The 23,107-nt window shown below is 42.8% G+C and overlaps 1 protein-coding gene across 1 annotated transcript in view; it reads right to left on the reverse strand.

Moving 5' to 3' along the window:
* Positions 1-246: 246 nt before the first annotated feature.
* FBH1 (F-box DNA helicase 1) overlaps positions 247-23,107 on the reverse strand; it is a 37,877-nt gene continuing 15,016 nt past the window's right edge. The window contains exons 6-19 of the mRNA XM_019644533.1: positions 22,729-22,820; positions 20,813-20,981; positions 19,854-20,076; positions 18,630-18,717; positions 18,459-18,545; positions 16,664-16,800; positions 13,396-13,495; positions 13,184-13,305; positions 11,374-11,449; positions 10,549-10,746; positions 9,876-10,001; positions 7,684-7,790; positions 1,275-1,406; positions 247-757 (exon numbers count right to left, since the gene is read on the reverse strand). Of these exons, the coding sequence (XP_019500078.1) occupies positions 587-757; positions 1,275-1,406; positions 7,684-7,790; positions 9,876-10,001; positions 10,549-10,746; positions 11,374-11,449; positions 13,184-13,305; positions 13,396-13,495; positions 16,664-16,800; positions 18,459-18,545; positions 18,630-18,717; positions 19,854-20,076; positions 20,813-20,981; positions 22,729-22,820 (1,828 nt within the window). The 3' untranslated portion in view covers positions 247-586. The remainder of the gene's footprint in view (positions 758-1,274; positions 1,407-7,683; positions 7,791-9,875; positions 10,002-10,548; positions 10,747-11,373; positions 11,450-13,183; positions 13,306-13,395; positions 13,496-16,663; positions 16,801-18,458; positions 18,546-18,629; positions 18,718-19,853; positions 20,077-20,812; positions 20,982-22,728; positions 22,821-23,107) is intronic.

A 23,107-nucleotide genomic window follows, 5' to 3' on the forward strand; every position in this document is an offset into this window, starting at 1 on the left:
CTGCCTCACCCGGGAAGAGCGCAATGATAATACTGACATGGGCCAGGGAAGCGATGTCCTCTACAACTAGACTGAAGAACAAAACGATAGCAACTTGTCTGTTCCCCTTCCCCGATTCCCCAGCGCTGTTCCCCTCTCCCAGTTCCCCAATAAAATCTTTAAAAAAAAAAAAGAAAAACAGGGAAAGCTGGAGAACAGTTCAAAAACAACCAGGCTGAAGGCAGGTGTCAATCACACAGTGGTATGTCAGATCTACAATGCTTGTTTAATTGAAACCTTGTAATAAAAGTTTAAATAATAAAATGCTTTGTTGGTTTTTTGTTTTTTGTTTTTGTTTTTTTATCAAAAGAACTTCTCTCACGTCCCCAGCCTGGTATGCATGGAACAGGGGCAGTGGAAACTGGCTACCTATAGGGAATGGAGAAATGGCAGATCCAAGTCTGGTTGGCTTTGTCTTCCTCAAAAATGCTCTGTGAGTGAATTCAGAGTCTCGGATGAGTGAGAGCCCCAACCCACACTGGCTTTCTTCAAGTAACTGGAGTCCACAGAAGGCAATCGGTACCCTGGAGAATGCTCTTCTTGGCTTTCAGAAGACAAGGAAAAGCAGGGCTTCATGTCTGGGCAGCACGATGTTCTCGATGGTGCGTTCCATGGAGCGCACCTGCTCGGGGGAAGCGGTCAGGAAGGCCAGAGGCCCGATGCGCTGCTCTGCACACGAGTGGCACAGGTAGCCACCCTTGTTCTCCTTTCTGTTGCTCTGCAGGGAGGGATAAGAAAAGGGGGAGGGGGACAATCAAAGAATGAGGACTTTCCACCAAGAAGGGCTGCACTGCTGTCAGCACTGCCAAGCGACTATGCATTGCGATTCTGATATTTTCTGACCTGTGCGAACCTCTGAGGTAATCCTTCCCACTGCACGGTCATCTAGGGTAGACTCAACTGTGTCAAATTCCCGTAGAGCAGAAACCCAAATTTAAAGCAAGAGCCAAGGAAAACTCAACTAGGCCCTGCACGTAAGCAGCTCTCCTTGGAGCGTTGGTTACAGCCCACCTCCCAGGCTGTGCTGTGCACGCTGACTACATCAGTACCATCATCTTGACACAGGCAGCTCTGGCCTCTCTTGTGCTTATATACGAAAAGCTCCCTGGGAAGGATCATACAAATGTCTTTTTCCCACACCCACAGCCCAGTAAGCACACAGCTCACAAGCACTAAAACACAAATGACTGGATGAAAGTCTACAGGCAGCCGGGGCCGCCGCCAGGACCACCTACGTAAGTGATGGGGAGCTTCTTCATGGTGAGCACCGTGTCCACCGGGATGGCGTTGCTGCACTGCCCCACGCAGCAGCGGACCACTCCTGTTTTTAAAACGTTACTCGTCAGCTCTACTTGTAAGAAGTACTCCTGAGAAGGAAAGAGTGAAAGGAGAATAATAGCAATGCCTCTGCCACATGCTACTTGAAAACTAACAGGAAAGGGGCTGGAAACACTCTACAACTCCCCAAATCTTGCTGCTGGATCTACAACTGCCGAACGGCTTCCCTCCCAGACTGCAAGTTCTGTGAGACCACAAAGTACATTGCTTGTTTTGTTCCCTGTGCCTCCCACACTAACTACAGTGCTTGGTACATATCAGGGGCTCTATAAATCTAGTATTTGTCAACTGAATGAACAGGTAAATCAACTCATTAAGCCACCCACATTCTTTAGTGACATCTTGGGTATCTGATATTTTAACAGGTATGAAGACCAATAAATGTCGGGAATAACCAGCCCCCAAAGAACTGTGACGGGGCTTACATCAAATTATGAAACGTACTGGCCGATGGACCACTGCGAGCTGTTGCAAACACTATCACAGGGGGCAAAGCTTCATTGGAACCCCTGGCCTTCAGGAATCCAAAGGGACATGATACCACCACCTACTCCTCCCCATCCTTAAATCACACCAGGCTGTTTTGTTTTTAAATGTGTGGTTCTCTACTAGCAGTCAGGTCCTTTGCTTATAAAGCACTGTACATATAATCCTCATCAACAACTTCCTGGGGGTAATACTGTCATTACCCCCATTGCACATATGAGGGCCTGAGAGCTGAGAAATTAGGCCATTTGTGCAAAAGATCACAGAGTTAGACCGCAGCAGATGTGGGACTCAAACCCAAGTGTGCCTAAATCCAGAGCTGTGCTCTTAATCACCAAGCAATAGCAAGTCTTTCTCTCCGCCTCTGCTATAACTTCCAGAATCAAAGCTAAACGACCCAGAAGCACATGACTCAGCAGCATTTCTGTCATGCAAAAAGTGCTCGACAATCATTGCTGAATGAGCACACGCATGCCACGACCACAGCTCCTCCACAAATGCCAGTTCTCCCCTTCATACCTTCCTCCTGGGGTTCAGTGTCTTACCGACAACTAATTGTCTTTGAGTGGCCCCAATTGGTTGTAAAGCAGTTATTTCACCAGCTCATCGTGGCCCTTCTCTATCCCCGCCCTCCGAAGTGCAGTTACTACCGTTATGCCAGTTTCACAGATTAGGACAGAAGTACAGAGGGATAAGTAACCTGCCCAAGGTCACAAAGCGCCCGGGTGCAAGAGCCAGGAAGCAGGCCCCACCCCGCCTCAGAACACGAAGGGACACTGCTTTCATCCATTCAACAAACACTTTCTGAGCGCCAACCATGTGCTAGGCACTGTTCTAAGGATATGCCTGCAAGATTTGGATTAAAGGGTCTGAGATTCTGGAAGGCTACTAGCATACTAGCAAAACTCCATGTCACTTCACAAGTCAATAATGTAATGATTCCCTTCACTTCCTCAAAACTTGAAATAAACAAAGGAATAAAAAGGCTCCCAGTGATTAGTTAGATTTTCTAAAGAGGGCAGAGGGGAAAAAAAGGAGGCTCTCTGGCCTACTCCAGGTTACAGGGGCATCAATGGTTCACCTGTGTTCTAAAACGTCACTCGCCATGCATGACTCTGCTGTTCACAACGTGCCTTCATATTCTCTAAATTATCATCCTCCTGTCCTCCCCCAGAGCCTCCTGGATCCCTGGGGCCTTCCTCTCTGAGCAGAGGACACGCTTAGCCACTTCCGAAACAGGGTGTCCCAAAATGATTCTTAAGTGGTGACAGAGAAAAAGCAGACGTACTCCCTCCTCACACATAAACACCTATTCACACAAATGCGCAGTATATCCAGGGCTCCCTCAGAGCACCCCTGCGGGCCAGCAGATGTTTCCCAACCCAGTCTCAGTAAAGGGGAAGTATTTCTCTAGATTCTGTATTCTTTTCTTTATGGGGAAAACTCATTTTCCCCATAAAATATATACAGTAACCAACTGACAAGCTTTAAGCCTATTTGACTCTCATACAATCTCTATGAAGAATTTGGCACTATCTATAAAAGTCACATATCCATTTATCCTTTATCCAGAAATTTATATTCTAGAAAGGTATCCCCAAGTTGCACTGGCAAGAAGAGAAAATGGCTTGTGTATAAGATTCTGCATTGTGGCATTATTATTAAAAGCAAAAGACTGGAAAGAACCCAACATCCATTAAGGAGAAACTGCATAAATCATGATACATTGACACAGCGAATACCATTCAGCTGTATAAAGGAATGAGAAAAAGCTTCACGAACTGCTAAAGAGCGATTTCCATGCCTATTTCTCAGAAACAAAGTGAGGTACAGAGCATTATATAGAGAATGTTATCTTTTGTGAAAAATGAGAATAAAAAATATATACATATTTGCAAAAAAGAAATGCTAAAGGATAAATAAAAAACTAATCTAAAAATAAGCTATCAGTGACAGAGGGAAGAGAAAGTCTGAAGAGGACAGGGAGGGAATGAGACTTCTCTGAACATAACTGTTACAAAGTTTTGACTTTGAAAACATAAATGTCTTACACATTCAAAAAAGAATTAAATAAAAAAGAAGCAAAGCAATTCCTATAGGGATTGTAAACAAACCAATATATCTAAATGTAATTAAATTGGTGATCAAACCACAGAGGAAAAAGGACTTATTCCAAGTGCCTTCAGAACATGGAATTCTGACTACACATCCTTAGTAGAATATAGAGAAATGGAGCCGTTAGGAAATCTTAAATTCCATTCAGTATTTGTTAATAGCAATATTGGTATTATTTTAAAACTTTTATACACAGTAGAATAGTGTAAATAAGCAATTAATAAATACTGTAAGGAACCAATATTTTCGGTGTAAGAGAGGAGATTCAAGTGTAAAAGTAAACATCCTTTAATGTTCATTTGAATTAGATTGTAGAAGTATAATCGATGAGTTATGAATGTACATGGCTTCAGGCTCTCACAATGCAGACACAGTGCAACCTTCCAGGAATGAAAGAGCGAAGACAGTGTAAGTGCAAAGTGTTTTCAGGACTCATGTTGTTGGTGGTGCACACTTGATAAGAAACTATAAGGAGAAGTAAGGAAGTGCTCATGGTCAAGGCTGGGACCGTAGTTCCTCTCAGGAGGGAAGTGGGTGCTGACCATGAGGGGCCACCTGGAAGGCATCTGGGATGGCGGGCAAATCCAGTGTCCTCCCCTGGATGGCCCTTCACTCATCCTAACGGCAAACTGCACATCTGTTTTAAATATTTGTGTTATATTTAACAATGAAAAGTTTCCATAAAAAGTCAGGATTGGAATTATCAATTTAAACTCTTGATTTTTCTTCCTTTTCAAAAATATGGATTTCCTAGCTCTGTCGACTAAAAAGTGAACAATCTTAGCATTGCTAAAAGGGAGATAATCTGCTATCATTGTTTTCTGATATGAGGCAATATGAAGCAAAGCCCCTCCCCCCACCCCCAAATAAAGGATTCCTGCCAGAAAAGTTAAGCCTGAACCTAATGAAGCCTCTATAGCCAACTCCCAGTTATAGGAAACCCACAGTAGACAAGAGTAAACTATACAACCACACAAGGAAGCAAATCCAGAATGTGGAACATTATGCAGGAAAACTGATTTGGTTTCTGCAAAAAAAACCAGGAGCATTAAAAAGGAGGGAAGGGGTTTTGACTGCTCTAAATTAAGAAACTCAAGAGACCTAACAACCAAATGTTTGGATCCTGATTTCAACACCAACTGTAAAAAGGCATTTTTGAGATAATCACAAAAGTGTGATTATGGATTGGATAGAAGTCACATGGAATTATTATAAATTTTATGATGATAATAGCACTGTGGATATGAAGAAATGGCCCATATTTTTTTAGAGACGCATACTTCAAATATATACAGGGGTGATTTGTATATGGTAACTTATTATTTTCTCAACCTTTGAATGTCTCAAAATTTTCCTAAGTTAAAGAAAAATTCTATTTAACCCATGTTGTGAGAAATGATATTACTGCTCTCCATATTACCAGCATCTTCATTAAAAGTTAGCAACATGACAATTTGGTTTTGTTATAGATCTAGCCACTAATGTAACACTATTTCCATAAGAAAACCATACTGTAGGTATACTCATGATCAAAGTTTACGCAAAAACTTATGTGACAAGTAGAAATTATTTGTACCTAAAAATTATTATTCTACTCCATTCCCTGAGATTAAGAAAAGCCATCCTTATCTCTAAATCAAGGGACAACAAACTACAACCAGGGGGCCAAATTCAGACCAGTGTCCGTTGTACATAAAGTTTTATTGGGACATGGCCACATTCATTTATTAATAAATTCCTGTGGCTGTTCTCTTGCTACAACAGCAGAGCTGAGTAGATGCAACAGAGATCCCATGGCCTGCAAAGCCTAACGTATTTCTTGTCTGGCCCTTTATAGAAAAGTTTCCAAACTCTGCTCTAAGTCATCTCTGGAAACTCCACTGAAACCCAACTACCACTGAGGATGCAACCAAGGAAAAAGGCTTCGGTTCCAAGCTCTGCCATGGGGGCTGCCACACAAGGTGAGGTGTCACACACGGTGAGGCCCAGATGAAGCAAAGCTGCTTGAGGGGACATGCAGCTGATTTCAAATTCCAGAAACGTCTCAGAGAGGCTTGAAAGAAAAGTGAGTCGGAGACTTGCAAGAGGGAAGTTCAGTAAAAATGCAAGGTAACCAGTCTTATGCAAGAAGCTTTTGCTGTTCTGACTGGTCAGAGATTATTTATCTGCAAAGTTTCTCCCTTTCGAGCTCTGATATTCTCGTCCTCAAAAATGGACAAAGAGGGCCAGCTGAGTGGCTCAGTTGGTTAAGTTAGCTTAAGAGCGCGAGCTCTGATCAATAGGGCCGCTAGTTCGATTCCCACATGGGCCAGTGATGCTATGCCCGAGCTGAGCTGCCGCTGAGCTGCCAACAGGTGGCAGGATGGCTCAGCTGGTGTAATAACAAGATTGCCTGTTCGATGGTGGGCTATGCCCACCCACAACTAAGACTGAACTCGGCACCTTGAGCTGAGCTGCCCCCACATGGCTCAATGGATAGAGCGTGTGCTCTTAACAACAAGGCTGCTGGTTCGACTCCCGAATGGGATGGTGGCTATGCCCACTCGCAACTAAGATAGTAACACAGCTCCTTAAGCTTAGATGCCACGAGCTGCCAACGGGCAGCCAGATGACGATTGGCGCCTTCCACAACTAAGATTGAAGAACAACCACTTGGCTGGTCCCATTCTCCAATTCCCCAACACTGTTCCCCTCCCCCGATTCCCCAATTTTAAAAAAAAGAAAAAATGGACAAAGAAATCCTCTTTACTTGTTTATTGTCTGTCACTTCACCTAGGAATTTTCCTTGCCCACTATTATAGCTCTAGTGTATACATTAGCAACTGAATAAATATTCAATTATGAGTATCAGGGTTCAGTTTTACCACCACTTAACAACTCTGATACTGTGAATACCATTTATTAAAAAATGATTACTACCACACACCTCCATCAAGTCTCGAGGTTCAAAGCCATTGGTAGCAATGCTCAGATTCTACAGCCCCACATATTCTCATTCCTTTGACAGAACATGCGTTATGGCACTTTGACTAAATCATCCTGCTATACAAAATCTTTTGTGTTTTGGAAATACCTAAGGAAGAAAGAGTATTTATAATAACTTATACACTTAAGTTTTAGGTTTCAGGCTTAAGTATCTTTGGTTCAGGGCAAGATGGACTAAGTAGGAACTGTTAGCTATAATTTCTGCTGTAGTTCCCAACAGGGTTGAAAAGACTAAGTGGCTTATACTCCAGCCTGTGAGAGACAGAGGTAGTATTAGAGAGACGGGGAGAAGGTTGGCTTGCAGGGTAAAGGCCAAATGCTGACACTTCTCTGCATCTCAGCCAGGGACAAGGTCAAGGCCAGATGCCGGAATATTCACTCTCCCCGGGAAAGAATATATTTCTTTTGGAGAAGTCTACTGCTGGCAGCAGTAATTTCCAGTTCAAAAGGGACTAGGGAGTGAGAGGGAGAAAGTTCAGACACAGAAAACATCCCTGTCTTTTTTTTCCCCAAAAAAGTATTGAGCACTGATTGACCAAGAAAGAAATTAAGACATACATGAACACAGTTGATATTTTAAAAAGAATGTTTAAAGCTGACGTTTCCATACTAGCAATCAGCCTCTGTGCACTCAAGAAAGGGACCCTTCTCTTATACCCCAGGATAGGTTGATCCCTAATTCAAACCAAGTAAAATTCGAATGTTGTTAAATTAATTTACCCCAGCCAAAGTCAAAATGTTCTCCAATGATTTGGTCATGATGAGACGCTTCTTGGCACGAGTTACTGCAACATACAGTAAATTCCATTCATCCTCAGAAAATGACTCTAAAGAAAGTACAGGGAAAAGCTATATCAATTCAAAAGCCTGTTTACAATTTATGTTCTCATCTAAATGTTTACTACCCCTCACCCCTCCCCGCCCAAAGAAAGCCACTCAAGATTTGCTGGCTCTGTGTGTATGTGTGTGCCAAAAAAAAATGTATACATATTTTAAGAAAGGAAAAAACTGTATTAGGGGCCAGCCCGAGTGGCTCAGTTGGTTAAGAGCTTGCTCAAGAGTGCGAGCTCTGAGCAACAGGGTCGCTGGTTCAATTCCTACATGGGCTAGTGAGCAGCGCCTGAGCTGAGCTGCCGCTGAGCTGCCAACAGGTGGCAAGATGACTCAGCTGGTGAGAAGACATGCTCCTAATAACAAGGTTGCCTGTTCGAGATGGTGGGCTATGCCCACCCACAACTTAAGACTGAACTAGGCACCTTGAGCTGAGCTGCCACCTGATGGATAGAGTGCGCGCTCTTAACAAGGCTGCCGGTTGGACTCCCACATGGGATGGTGGCTACGCCCACCCGCAACTAAGACTGAACTCAGCACCTTGAGCTGAGCTGCTGCCTGGATGGTTCAGTGGATACAGCATGGGCTCTTAACAACGAGGCTGCTAGTTCAACTCCCGCATGGGATTGTGACTACACCCACCCGCAACTAACTGAACACAGCACCTTGAGCTGAGCGGTGCAACTAGACTTGGAGCTGAGCTTGCTGGGCCCTCCACAACTAAGATTGAAGGACAACAACTTGGCTGTTCCCCTTGCCCAATACCCCAACACTGTTCCCCTCCCCCAATTCCCCAATAAAACCTAAAAAAAAAAAAAATCAAAGTTGTAATACTCAATATATACTGATAACAAAAAGTAAATACAAGTCAAGTGTGTACATTTTTTTGGCACCCCCAGTATACATATATACGTGTGTGTGTGTGTATATATATGTAACAGAGGTTAAGTCACTTGGACAAACAGGCCATGGCTAATCAAGGGTCCAGGAGTCAAGCCCAAGTCTCCAAAACCCAAGTTCATCCCTTTTCTTGATGGTGTCTCTTTTACTCAGGCCAGTCTGGAAATGACTTATGTTGTCACACGACAACCAGAGGAAAAAAACACTCAACAAGTCTTGACTGCCTACCTCATTCCTCAGTTCGCTCATTTATGACACCTAGCACAATGGCAAGAATTGAATAAAGAGCAGTTGATCTGTGACTATAACAAAGGCCAATAAATTGTGTACTTTAAATGGGTAGACTATATGTTTGTGAATTACATCTCAAAAGGCTGATACCCGACCTCCTCCCCCCGCATCTATATGTAAACATGGAATAACCAGCAGGGGGAAAAAAGTAGTGTATTAAATAAACTTCTCTTCCCCAGTATAAAGCTGTTGCTATCTCTCTACAGCCATTCCTTTTCCCCACTCTACTTCGATTTATGTTTAATACAAACTCTTTCTCTCATTTTATGAGTGTGTTCATCAGCTATAAGGAATTTTTCGTATTTTTATTTCAGCCCGCCACTGTATGCTATGCCCCAAATTTTGAATCCACGGTTAACAGAGAGCTTTTGTTTGTCTATAAGAAAACTTCAAATGATTTTATTCTGAGATTTAAAACTAAAACAACAGCTTGATGCTTGGATTTTTGTAAATAGCCTTGAGTATAAATTTATACAAAAGCAGACAAATGATAAAGAGTGCTTACTATTTTACCTTTTGTGATTTTTCTGGCCTCTTTAATAAAAAGGGGAGTTAATTAAAGAAAAAAACACCTTGGAGAGCAGGTAAATTGTATGTTTTAAAACTTTTATGAGTTTGATGGTGAAAAACCCAAAGCTGAAGTTGATGCAGGCTAAACAGGGCCGCTATAAACATCACTGCCCTACCAGCAGCCCCAAGAGAGGTGGGCTCTGCAAGTTTAGTTTTTCTAAAAAATGTAGTATACGAATAAAAAATGATAAGACTAGGTGCTTTTTGTCTTCTAGAAGAATCCTTCCAGGAGGCCACACCATCCAATAAAAAGCAAGGCTTCCAAGGGCAGCACCCCCAGTAAACTCCTGAAGAGGCTCCTCAGTGCAACATCTCCTTACCAACTCGGAAGTGGGGCAGCTGTGCAAGGTTGTGCCTGGCGCACGGCACTTTCACAAAGTCATCCAGGACGTGCACAGTATCGAACTCCAAGCCTTTGGCTTTGTGCACGGTACCCAGAATATACTCTGGAATAAAAGAAGCACAGAGTCAGATGGGGGCTTGACAGGAAAAGGAACAAGAGAGGAACAAGGAAACTGACTCTTCCTTAAAACTCACTTCCATTTTCCTGCCTATGTTCAGCTTTGTGGGAAAAGGAGGAAAGAGGAAAATACAGTCAGGGAAAGAGAAAAATAAGAAGATGAGGTGGAAAGTAGAAACTCGGTTGCAGGCGAGTTCATGCATCTCAGAAATCCCTCTCCAGAGCTCGCAGTGACCTGTCCACAACCTGCTTCACACACAAAGGAACAGAGGCCAGAAGCAGGGTGAATGGCTTGCCCAAAGTCACACAGCAGCAGAGTTGGGAACAGAAAATCCCATTCTACAGGCTTGGAGGTAGGACAGAAATAAAGGGCCCCACGGAAGGATGGCAGCTGTGCTCCCTTCTCTTAGGCAATGCCAGGGACGCAATGAAGGCACCCTTGGTCGCACGTGATATTCATGCAGGCAAGAAGCATCAGGAGACCGTTTGCCCCTCCTCCTGGCAGGAAGTGAAGAACTAAGTGTTTTCCTTACCAGCAAAGTCCCAGTCTTCTATGTGGCATCTTTCTATCCTTTCCACCAGTTCTGGAATCCTGATGTTATACTTTTCAACGACTGCAATCTTTGCTTCGAGCTCCTTGTCCTCAGCTGCAGTCACATACCTCTTGAAGCCACTAAAGCCTTCTTTGTGCACCCATCTTCTAATAAACTTGTCTTTAACAATGAGGTTTCCTAAGGAGAATACACACACAGGTTAACGTGATACAGGCCATGCTGACATACAGTGGCAGCAGCTCCACAGTCCTAATCAATGGCGCAACAAATGCATGGTCTTCAGGCGGGGAGATCCGGGTTCTAGTCCCGACTACATCACTAACCTGCTGTGTGTTCTTGGGCAAGTCAGTGAAACGACCTGTGCTTTACCCTCTCCGCCTCCAAACTGAGGACCAAGAGCCCTACCCTTGAGGTCCTTACCTACTTCACAGGGATTGGAAATAGTGCAGTAATGAAAAGAAAAGCGCTATAGAGATGTTAGAAATGATCATTTCGGGCCCACGCAGAAGTTTCAACATGTAAAGCTGCCCTGGCAGACAGAAGGGTGGTGAGGGAAGATAGCCTAAAGGGCCAATGATAGAAAGAAATTTACACACTCCTGAGAGAAGGATCGGGAAAAAGCTATTAGTACCTCAGAAAACAGGAGGACTTAGGCATCCCGTCTCAGTGGAAAAAGAGCAACACTAGTTCCACCCTTCTCCAGAATAAAAATAACAACTCTGACTCAAAACAAGCCCATCCTTCTCCCATCCCTCATCGCTGGAGTGTTTCCGTCCATTGTCCCATAGCCAGGAGGGTACTCACGTTTCCTTCGCTCTTCCTCCGGCTGAAGAAGGATCCAAATATCAATGATTCTGTCCAATCCAAATGATTTAATCCCCTGAAAAAGTTTTTTGGTGGGATTTTGGTTTTTTGTTGTGTTTTGTTGTTGTTGTTTTAACAAAACAAAGTAAACCAAAGGAAGATATGAAATGAGATGGTTTCTTGGAAATGGACCTCAAATGGCATCCAAAGCAGAAAAACCGTAAGCAGAAAACTTCATGAAGCACAAAGCACCAGGCTATAACGCAGCCTGAAAACTCACAGGATTATCAAATGCTAAGTTTTAGCGCTACTCAAACTCTTCCTATATTTTAAAAATGGCAAGAACTAGCTGCACTTAGCTTTCTCGTCTAAAAAGGGCAATTTAAATCATCTACCTTCCAGGAATATAAATAGGTTGCAATGAAAAATAAAATAATACCTGAACACTGAGTGTGGGGTATGAATACTTACCATTGTTTCTTTTGAGGAAAGAACTAGAAAATGTCTATAGGTCAAATTTAGCATATGTTTTAAAAGGTTACCTCCTGGAGGAGAGGGCCTGATTGTATCACAGGTCAGCCCAGTTCTACCCAGAAGCTACTAAGTACTGGAAGGAGGGCCCCAGCATTTGCATGGCACCAGGCCTCAGTACAGAAGAAACACATGACACAGGCTGTACACACCAAGGATTTATCATCATTTTGAGAAGGGACACATAGCACATTAACGTAAAAAGAGACCAAAATAAGACAGTATACCTTATCATTGGACACTAGATGTGATCACATGCCACAGGTGATGAGTGGATAGAGAGGGGAAGACAGCATCTTACTTTCTATCATGCCCAGCATGGACAGTACTCCAAAAGTACCATTTTCTTATAATAAGGAAAATGGCTAAATTATGTTATATCCACTGGATGAAATATTGTAAACTCATGAAAAAAAATATGCTTATGTGTTGAGTAAAAACAGCATACTTTTTAATGTACACTATAATTAAAATTATGAAAAATATATACCTATAAGGACAAAGACATAAGTAATTAGCAAAAATGAGAACTGTATGAAATACTGAGATTAGGCCTGAATTTTTTCCCTATAAATTGGATCTGTAATCTTTATAAATAAAAAAGAGAAAAGTCAGAACATCTTGTGATTACGAGTCACTCAATATATTTACTGAGTGCCTACACATAGAAGGCCCTTGAAAATATTTTTCATAAATAAGTGCATGTGTTTCAGTCATATAACTTTGCTTTGAAGAGTTAAAAATGCCATACACATGTCACTTAACCCTAACTTCCCCGTGAAACAGGTAAAGGAAAGGCATTGTCTTAGAGATGGAGAGAATGAGGCACACACAAATTGTGACTTGCCACAAGCCACACAAAGTTAGTGACAGAACCAGAGCTAGAACCCATGTGTTCACACTCTACCCGCTGGAGCCTACTAGCATGTCCCAGTTGTGTTGTCACCTCACTGATTCTTAAACTAATGAACCTCACACAACGGAACACTCGCAGATAGCCAGCAGCCTCATTTGCATAGACAAAGGAGAAAAGGGCACTTATATTTTTAAAGTGTAGAAGAAAAGCTTCTCAGTCCATACTGGGTCTGACTTTACAGGAATGTTTGGCTAGCATAATCAGCATGGCCAGGGAGAAAGACTTCATTCGCGGCACAGATGGTGAAAATCATCAAAAACCCAAAAGCTTGCCTGCATAATAATCCTAATTAAATTCAACATTTTCATTGGCTGTGTTTGTCTGCAACGTTTCTGTGCATGAAGCAGTCAATTGTACTCTTACCCCAATCAAATGTATCCTTGCAGGTACTTCTCCATCGGTCACCCGTACAGCCTCATCAAACACATTGGCATTGGTCCGGGACAACAGGGCCACCTGCCCCTTTGTATCGCCTCTAATGCCACCTTTTGGGAAAGAGAACAAACTCTAGGGCAAATCCAAATAAAAAGGAAAACTAATTTTTTGTAACAAATAAGAATAACTGAAAGCCTTACTCTGATGGTTTCCTCCAACCAAAGTCTTTTTCCTTACTCTCTTGCAGACATCCAAGATAGTAGCGCCCACATAAGCTATTTCCACACCAAATCTAAAACTCTGTTGGAAAACAACAAAACAAAATGAGTTAACAACCCTCCCCTGAAGTATGTTGGCACATTTCTATCACTGACAAGTCCTGGCCTTGCGAACCCCAACCAATTGTTCCTGACTCACCCTACCTGGAAAGGGTATTTGGAAATTCCCTACTGTAAACCCACTCATACTGAATAGGAGCTTGACAATCAAAGAATCACTGACTTTATTTCTAAGTTTTCAGAATAGTATTTTCTATCCTGAAACCTTAGTTACCTGTTTTTCTTTACCCTGTGCCCCCAAATCCAAATCCTGACAATTCATCCGCCATGTTTTCTATACTCTTTTTGTTACCACTGCTGCCAGCTCAGCTCAGAAACCCAAACTTCATGCCTCACCTACTTGGTCTCTTTCCCTCCAGTCTCCTCCCACTGCCAAATACCTCACTACATCTCTGGCAGATGAATCTTTACCACCCATTTTCCTCAAGCCATGCCCTTGCTGCAAAAAGAAAGAGCAATACACAAAGAAAAAGATGATGCGTGCATTTTCAAGATTCCTCACAACCTGGACCTCCTGTTTCCCTTTATTCCCAAAACCAATAGCAAACTCTTCTTTTAAGCAAATCCACTCTTCTTTCCAAATCAAATCAAACAAATACAAATTATACAAAAGATTAAGGGAAGGAAGGGAGGGTTTCTCTCCTTGCCTTTGAGACTCCCTCAACATTAATTTAAAATCTCTGCCCTACATAACCAACAAGTATAATCATCATTTCCTGAGTGTTTCCTGCACTCTCCCTACCTTGGTGCATGGCAAAACAATTTCCCACCCTTCAAAATTTGGCCTATCACCCGCCTTCCTTGACCACTGCAACTGGAGTGACACCATTCTTCCCTAAACTCATGATATTTGTTGCCTTTTCCATGCATTTCTAACTTAGGGAGTAAAGTATTATATGCTTTGGTGAACATCAGTAATACAGCCTAAAGAACAAGAGGTTTTCGACAAATAGTACTTTGTCACTATAGAACTATTCTGAGTAAGCCACAACCCAAATTATAAAATAAATATCTGCAAGCCCGTACTGATATACGTGTAAATAAATGATTGAATAAATAAATAGGAGAGAAGACACAAATCTCCTTTGTAGAATAACTCCAAGGAATTTACACAGATACTGCAACACTTACTCCTTGAGTGAGGGCTGAGTATAGTCACTTCCTTCCAAAGCACAGAGTATGGAAAGAGCAGGGAGCAAGGAGGGTAACTTCACAGTGGAGAAACATGGCAAATACTCTTTAGCCAGATGGTCAAGATCACATCAACAGTCATAAATCATGTGCTCTTGAGATTATGTGATGAAAATAATAGCATGTGCCCCTGATATTGTGACAATTTTTCATCGGAGATCTTCCTCCCCCAAACCTGTAACATCAGTCTTGGTTGTGAGAAAAACATCAGACAAATTCCAATACAGGGGCATTCTACAAAACACCTGACCAGTGCTTTTCAAAACTGTCAAGATCATCAAAAACAAGTAAAGTCAGAGAAACTGTTACAGCCAACAGGAGCCTAAGAAAACATGACAACTACAGCTAATATGGTAATGCTGATAAGATCCTGGAACAGAAAAGGACATTAGGTAAAAACTAAGGAAATCTGAATAAACGATGGCCTTTAGTTTATAATAATGTGTCAGTACTAGTTCATTAATTGTGGCAAATGCAGCACACTAAATAATAGGGGAAACTAAATGCACAGTATGTGGGAACTTTCTGTACTAAAATTTTCCTATAAATCTGAAACTAAAAACAAATAACCTGTTAAAAAAATTACTCTGAGTTGACAAAACCCTAAATCACTATTGTATACAAGGGGAACTCAAGTAGGATACAAGACTTTCTGTAACAGAACAAAACAGTTCAGATTACACTTCAATACAGAGGGCACATCTCAGATTCTCTAACTAGGAGTGAGTTTCTTAAAAGCAGTGATTCTCGCCTCTTGGACTCTCAGGACTCCTCACTGCTAGAAATTATTGAGGCCCTGAAGGAGATTTTATTTATGTGAGTTGTAGCTATCTCTATTTACCACATTAAAAACTTTAATTTATATTTACATTTAAATTACCTTTAAATTTATATTTAAAATTTAAATTTACATTTAAAAAGTAACAATAAATAACAATAAGCCCACTGCATAACATGAAAAACATTTTTTTAAACTATATTTTCCAAAACAAACAAAAAATTTAGCAAGAAGAGTAGCCCTGCTTTACGTTTTTGCAAATCTCTTTGATACCCCACTTAATAGAGGACAGCTGGATTCTCAGTTCCGTCTGCATGCAATCTGTGGTGATGTTCTGTTTTGGCTGAAGTAGGTGTAGAAAGCTCGGCCTTACACAGATGCGTACTGAAAAGGGGAGGAACGTTTAACAGCCTTTTCGGACAACCAAGGACACCAAGCGTTCTCATGCTCACAGTGGCAGGCACAAGTTTTCCAAATTTGGATTACACATGAAAGCAAGAATTTTATCTTTGGCAGCAAATGCTGGTCAGTTGTTGTCAGAGTTCATTTCATTCATTTTTGGGAAAATGCCGAAAACCCAAGTCTGAATAACCAGAGTTAGTCTATCAGCTGTTCTTTCAATGACAAACGGTACTAGAAGAAAAAAGCTGCCAATGTAGTTCACAATGCAAACACAAAAGTGCTTGTCATTTGACAACCAACAGACTTCGGTAAGCAGACACGTACTTCATTCATACTTCCCATCTCATCACCCGGAGGTGACCTCAAGGGACAGCAGTTAATCAAATTAGTCATTTCTGCCATGTCACAGACATTGTTAAGTGACCTGTTTTTGTTTTTTGTTTTTAAACTCTAGGAGTGTGTTGCAGTCAAGAATACAACGACTGCCCTGGATCATGAGAAGGCACTAGCAGTTTTACCCATCACTGCTCTGCATCATCAATGCAAAAGTCGACACAGTGAAAAAGGGAATTACTATTATGAAAAACATTTTGACTCTGAAGATCTCTAGAGAATCACTGCTTAGAAGCAAGGGTTGGCTACATACTCTCAGCCTGACAAGAAGCCTTGCCCAGGGCCTGGCACATAGCAATCACTGAAAAACAAAGGTGGGGAGCCACAGTGCTTGCTAAGATGCCTGGAAGCAAGAAGAGCTCTTACCTGTGTGAGATAGAAGACGTGAGTATGAGGGACTGTGAAGAGAGCATTGACCGCACCACGGAAGGTATAGATCTGCTGGTGTGGATCCCCCACAAAGATCTTCCCACATGGCTGAGACAGAACTATATTCATGATAGCTGCAACCAAAGAGGGAAAGTAAGAGCTCCAGAAGAACGCCAGCCCACGTCCCAAAAAGAAACCGTATTTCAGAGAAAGGGATGAAAATGCTTTCATGAAACTAAGCCACGGCACACTAGACAGCAGTTGTCTTTTCCTGCCGGAGAGACACACTCAATCCAAAGAAACGATTTGATAATGGACAAGACAGTTTTTAGTCCTAGGAATGTACATTATTTTTAGTCCTGGGCAAATTATTGTGTATAAGAAACCACACAGGGCCAGCTGAGTGGCTCAGTCGGTTAAGAGTTGGCTTAAGAGCGCAAGCTCTGAGCAAAAGGGCCGCCGGTTCGATTCCCACATAGGCTAGTGACACTGCACCTGAGCTGAGCTGTCGCTGAGCTGGCAACAGGTGGCAGAATGGCTCAGCTGTGTAACAACAAGATTGGCTGTTCAACGGTGGGCTATGCCCACCTGCAACTAAAGACTGAACTTGGCACCTAGCTGAGCTGCCAGCCGGATGGCTAGAGCATGCACTCTTAACAAGGCTGCTGGCTCGACTCCTGCATGGGATGGTGGCTACGCCCACCCGCATCTAAAACTGAACACAGCACCTTGAGCTTAGAGGCCATGAGCTGCCGACAGGCAGCCAGATGGCAACTGGCGCCCTCCACAACGAAGATTGAAGAACAACTTGGCTGGTCACCTTCCCCAATTCCCCAACACTGTTCCCCTCCCCCAATTCCCCAATAAAATCTTTAAAAAAAGGAAACCACACAGGCAAATATAAAATGATGCCGACTATATTTGCTCGCTAATATTATAATTAGGGCCCCAAAATGACCTACAAAGTCACACCATCTATTTTCCATTAGTCATTTGAAAAATATACAACATAAACTGTTCACTCCAAATTGACTACGTTTTCCCACTCAGCTAAGTCTAGGTCCCTATATCTGATGACCCATACTTAGTCAATATTTTAAGAATAACCCAAGCAAAACATTTAGAGTAAAATTAATCTGCTTTCGGGCTGGCCAATTGGTTCAGTTGGTTAAGATCACGAGCTCTGAGCAACAGGGTCGCCGGTCCGATTCCCACATGGGCCAGGGAGCTGCGCCTGAGCTGAGCTGCTGCTGAGCTGCCAAGAGGTGGAAGATTGCTCAGCTAGTGAGAGCACGTGCTCCTAACAACAAGGCTGCCGGTTGGACTCCCACACGGGATGGTGGACTACACCTACCCACAACTAAGACTGAACACAGCACCTAGAGCTGAGCGGCCGCGAGCTGCCAACAGGTGGCTGGATGGCAACTAGACTTGAGAGGTGAGCTAGCTGCGCCCTCCATAACTAAGACTGAATGACAACAACTTGGCTGTCCCCCTTCCCCAATCCACCAACACTGTTCCTCCCCTTCCCCAATTCCCCAATAAAAAATCTAGAATAAAAATAATTAATCTGCTTTGGTAGGGAGGCGGGGGGTTGGGGGTATAGAGTGGAGTACAACTATTGAAATCCAAAGTCAACTAATAACGGATTTACGAATGGCTGAATATCATTTGCTCCTCTTCTTGATGACAAACAAGAATAACCAACCAATTTCACATACACATCTTCTCCCATAATCATGATATTGTTTCTATGTATTTGAAACTACTGATGTTCTGAATAGTTTATCACCTGGGGTGCAGTCCTGGGCCTCATCCACAAAGATGGCGTCAAAAGAGGCAAGCAAAGGCTTGCTCAGCTGCCAGAGTTTCAAATAGCCTAAAAGAAGGGAGTAGCAAGAGTGAGAACTCGTGACTGAAGCAGTTATGTTTAACAGATACCAAGATTTGTGAACTTGCATACCATCATGAGTCATTTGGTAAGCCTCTTCTTTGCATTCCCGAAGCTTCCGCATGTTGTCCCAAAGTCGGCTTGCTTCAAGGACACTGTTCTAGAAAACAAGTAATCGGTAACTCATAGTTTAAGACCCTGGAAAAGACAGCATCCTGAAATCACGTTTTTGTTCCCACAGAGGTCAGAGAAAAGGCACCATCCCAGCTCGGTGAGTGGCAGTCACTTCCTAACCTCCCTCTGGCTCCATGACAGCCTTTTAATAATGTCAGATGAGTAAGGGCGGCACCTAAGCCCAGTGACAGAACATTGCTCAGAGAACACAACATCTGATGAACCAGGAAAGGCTAGATTATTTCTCTAGTTTTATGACTGACAGTTAATTTATAAAAAGAATGGCAAGGGCCGGCCACGTGGCTCAATGGTTAAGAGTTAGCTTAAGAGTGCGAGCTCTGAGCAACAGGGTTGCTGGTTCCATTCCCACATGGGCCAGTGACACTGTGCCCGAGCTGAGCGGCCGCTGAGCTGCCAACAGGTGACAGGATGGCTCAGCTGGTGAGAGCACGTGCTCTTAACAACAAGACTGCCTGTTCAATGGTGAGCTACGCCCGCCCGCAACTAAGACTGAACTCGGCACCTTGAGCTGAGCTGCCACCCGGATGGCTCAGTGGATAGAGCGTACACTCTTAACAACAAGGCTGCTGGTTCTACTCCCTCATGGGATGGTGGCTACGCCCACCCACAACTAAGATTGTAACACAGCACCTTGAGCTTAGAGGCCATGAGCTGCCGACGGGCAGCCAGATGGTGACTGGCGCCCTCCACAACGAAGACTGAAGAACAACCACTTGGCTGGTCCCCTTCCCCAATTCCCCAATTTAAAAAAAAAAAAAAGAATGGCAAATGATTAAAAAAACTTGATAAAAACTGGAAAAGAGATTCCCGATCTTTAGATTCATCCAGGAGCCCCAGTGACAAGCTCTTATAAACCCTGGGCAGGTGGCTCATGTGCTAAATGGGTGGACCAGCGTGAGGATTAAGTGAAATGTCTTTGAGTGCTCTTCACAGAAAACACTTCACAATTCATAGCTGTCACGACGGGCCTACAGTCTTCCCCTCCACCGGCATTTCCTGCCAGCAGTTCTGAAGAAATGAAAGGCGAATATAACACTGTACCATGTCGACTCTTCTCTTTCCTCCCTGGCCCCTAACACTTAAAGATGCTTACATACTCACCAGTTTTTCACTCTGCTCAACCATCACTCTCTGTCCTTGGTTGTCCTTACACCAAATAGGCACATGATCAATAGTCAACTCTTCATCAGCCGAGGCAAAGAAGTTTTCCAAAGTCTTACACACTAGTTTGGCCCTTATGAAGCCACCTTTCCCTTCAGCGAGGACAGAGTTGACCATGAAGGGTGTTAACTTGAAGAGATTCAATTTCTTCTTTGATTGGTACCTGTAATGCACAGCCAAATGAACAGTACTGGGCTTTACTGGCAATGCCAATAAAGTGGCCCCCCATTCTCAACCCCCTTCTCTCTAATGACACCATAGGTCACTCTCAGTGTCATATATAGGTGAGGAAAAAAAAAACACAAAGCCAGAGAAGTTGGGCTAGGTCCATGTATGATTTGAAATGGCTTCATCAGACTTACAGGAATTCACATGTATTAACCCAGAAGATGAAGTGGCTCATGGCAGATACTACTATTCCAAAGTGTGGACCAGACTTCAAGAGGCCCTGTGTGGGGGGAAGGGGGGAAAAACTCCAAGTTCCTTGAAGCCTTCACGTCCAAGGGAATGCTGGTTCAGAGGCCCCAGGAGACCTGGGCCAAGATCACCTCAGCTTAGTCCTTTCTCTCTCACCTCCCTCCAAGGAAAGCCGAAAACTGATTAATCAGATTGCTGATATCCTGAACTTTAAACAAATCATTTTGACTTTCTGTGCCTCAACTCCAGAGCAATGAGAATGCCCCCCTCAGTAAGATATTGTTAACTTGTAAACAATATATTTTTATGGGGTAAAAGTGCAAATCACTAAATTTATGGTTATATTTCCTGCCTATTAGTGGAGGTAAAAGCATCACATTTTCTTAGTTTCATTGTGGTGTAAGTTCATGTGTGGTCATGATGACTGCAACACAAAAAACAGTAATTAGACATAACAGTGAAGGTGGCAACGCAATGCTCACTTCCGCCCGACGTGTCCATAGGCCATGGAATGAAAGGTTTTGCAGATGACATTGCTGGGGAAGACTAGCTCAGCCTGCTTTGCGATGCTCTTGTTGAATGTCACATACAGAAACCTGCTCCCAGACCACTTCTCAGCGTACTTGACCAGGGTAGAGGTCTTCCCGGTGCCTGGGGAAGCCAAGAGGAAAGGAGGTGACCCTCTGACCAGGAAAACCTGCTCCAAAGGATGCCCTAATCAGGTCTTATCCACACTTTTCTTGCCTCTTGCTTGAGAACAGATGGTGACAACTTTTTTCAGTAAGATAAAAACTAATAATGGTGTAGTGGAAAAAGCAGCAGATTCTAAGCCAGATTAACCTCTGTTGGGACTGTGGCTCTGTCAGCTTCTAGCCGAGGAGTGAAGGGCAAGCCACTTGACCTCAATAAACTTCAGTTCTTCTCCTCAGCCACAAGTGGGTAACAATGACCTTGCAGAGTCTGGTTGGATAAAGTAATCATCAAGGTACCCAAAAGAACTCAATAAAACATAGCTACTGCTGGCCTGGGAGTCATTAATGCTTCAATAGCAAGAGCATACAAACAGGATTCATTCTGAACTCTCCTGTCTGCCCTGCCTCGCCACCATTCAGTCAGTCACTCAATTATTCAACTGTCATTCATTTAATAAATATTTATTGAGCGCTTACTACATGTTCAGCTAAGCACTGGGAATATATTAAAAGACACAAAGCAAGGCTCCTGCATTACATCTAGCTGGAAATAAAATACCAACACAGTTGAAACAATTAAAACAAAATGAGAGTATAATGGTAACCCAGTAGAGTGAAAAAGACTATGGGTTTGGAAACAAAAAAATTGCACCTGCCAAAGAAGAAAAATAGTACATCTTTCCCCACCTGACAGGGCTGTTTTGAAAATTAATGACCCAGTGTGGAAGCAGTGATAAAATGTGTATGTTGGCTATTCTTACTGTATAATCAGGTACCAAACAGTTAATATGGATGATTAGTTACAGGTATGAGTTCAGAGATCATATAGGACTCAAATCACTAAAGAAGCCTCCATCAAGAAGAAACAGAAATGATGGCAGTCCACATAGCAGGACAAAGAAAAGAGAGGGAGCGGGAGGAAATTGAGAAAGAAGGGGCGTTTGGGAAGAGAAACAGATCCAGCTTTGAATTCTACCTCCATCACTTATTTGCTTATTTAATGTGGGGCAAGTCATTTCAATTTCTCTGAGCTCCAAATCTTTACCTATCAAACAGAGATAACTAACCAATCTTACAGAACGTTGTTAGGGTTAGCACAGCACCAGGCCCATGGCAGGCATTTAAGAAATGGTTGGTGTTTTCGGCAGGATATTTAGGCAGAAAAGAAGTGGGAAGGAATTCTAGGTCGAGAAAACTATATGAGCAAAGGTTCAGACAAAAGAATAACCAAGTCCTTTAGGAGACTGTAAGGACAATAGCTGACCAAGGCAGGAGAATAGCAGACTATGTATTCAGGAATGGAGGTTACAACCAAATGGCAGAAGGGCCTTCTAGTCTTCACCCAACAGAAATCAGGAGCTACTGAAACTCTCCTTGCAAGAGATTAACATGGCCTGCCAGTCCATAAGCAACCAGTGACTGAGCGTATATGATGATAAATGACAGGTGGGATCAATCCTAGTGGAATCTACTCCACAAACTAATTCCTATGAACTATTTGTCTCACCAGGAACTCCAGTGTGGATGCTCCCTGGAGTGGTAAGAAAAAGCAGGTATTACTCGGTAACTGCTTTTTAGGTTATTTCATTGCAGTAGTTCGTTAACAGATCAAGGCAAAGATACTCTGGCAGGGAGTGGGGAAGGGGGATGTAGCCGTAAGAGGTATGAACCTGACTCTCTAGTCCAGTATTGGCGAGCCCCCTTACCTGCAAATGCCATAATTTTTACCACCTGGAGAGGTTCCATCTTATGGCTCAGAATCAGCTGTTGTTCATGTGTAAGCTGAATCGTTTTCTTGCTATAATCATTACAGAAGAGAAATTAGAAAAATACAAAGGAATTGACAGACCAGGTGACGGACCATCAAAAACCAAACAGGCAAGTCAGATAAACAAAATTTAACCAAAAAAAGGGCCTCCCTTTAGGGTGATAAAAATGTTCTAAAACTAGATTATGACATTGGTTGCACACTCAGCAAATTTACTAAAAATCATTGACTCGTATAATTAAAATGGGTGAATTTTATGTAATGTAAATTATACTTCAATAAAGTTCTTAAAACACTTCTCCTTAAGTATGAGAAAG

Source organism: Hipposideros armiger, unplaced genomic scaffold (assembly GCF_001890085.2).
Source record: "Hipposideros armiger isolate ML-2016 unplaced genomic scaffold, ASM189008v1 scaffold_88, whole genome shotgun sequence".
NCBI classification, from domain to species: Eukaryota; Metazoa; Chordata; class Mammalia; order Chiroptera; family Hipposideridae; genus Hipposideros; species Hipposideros armiger.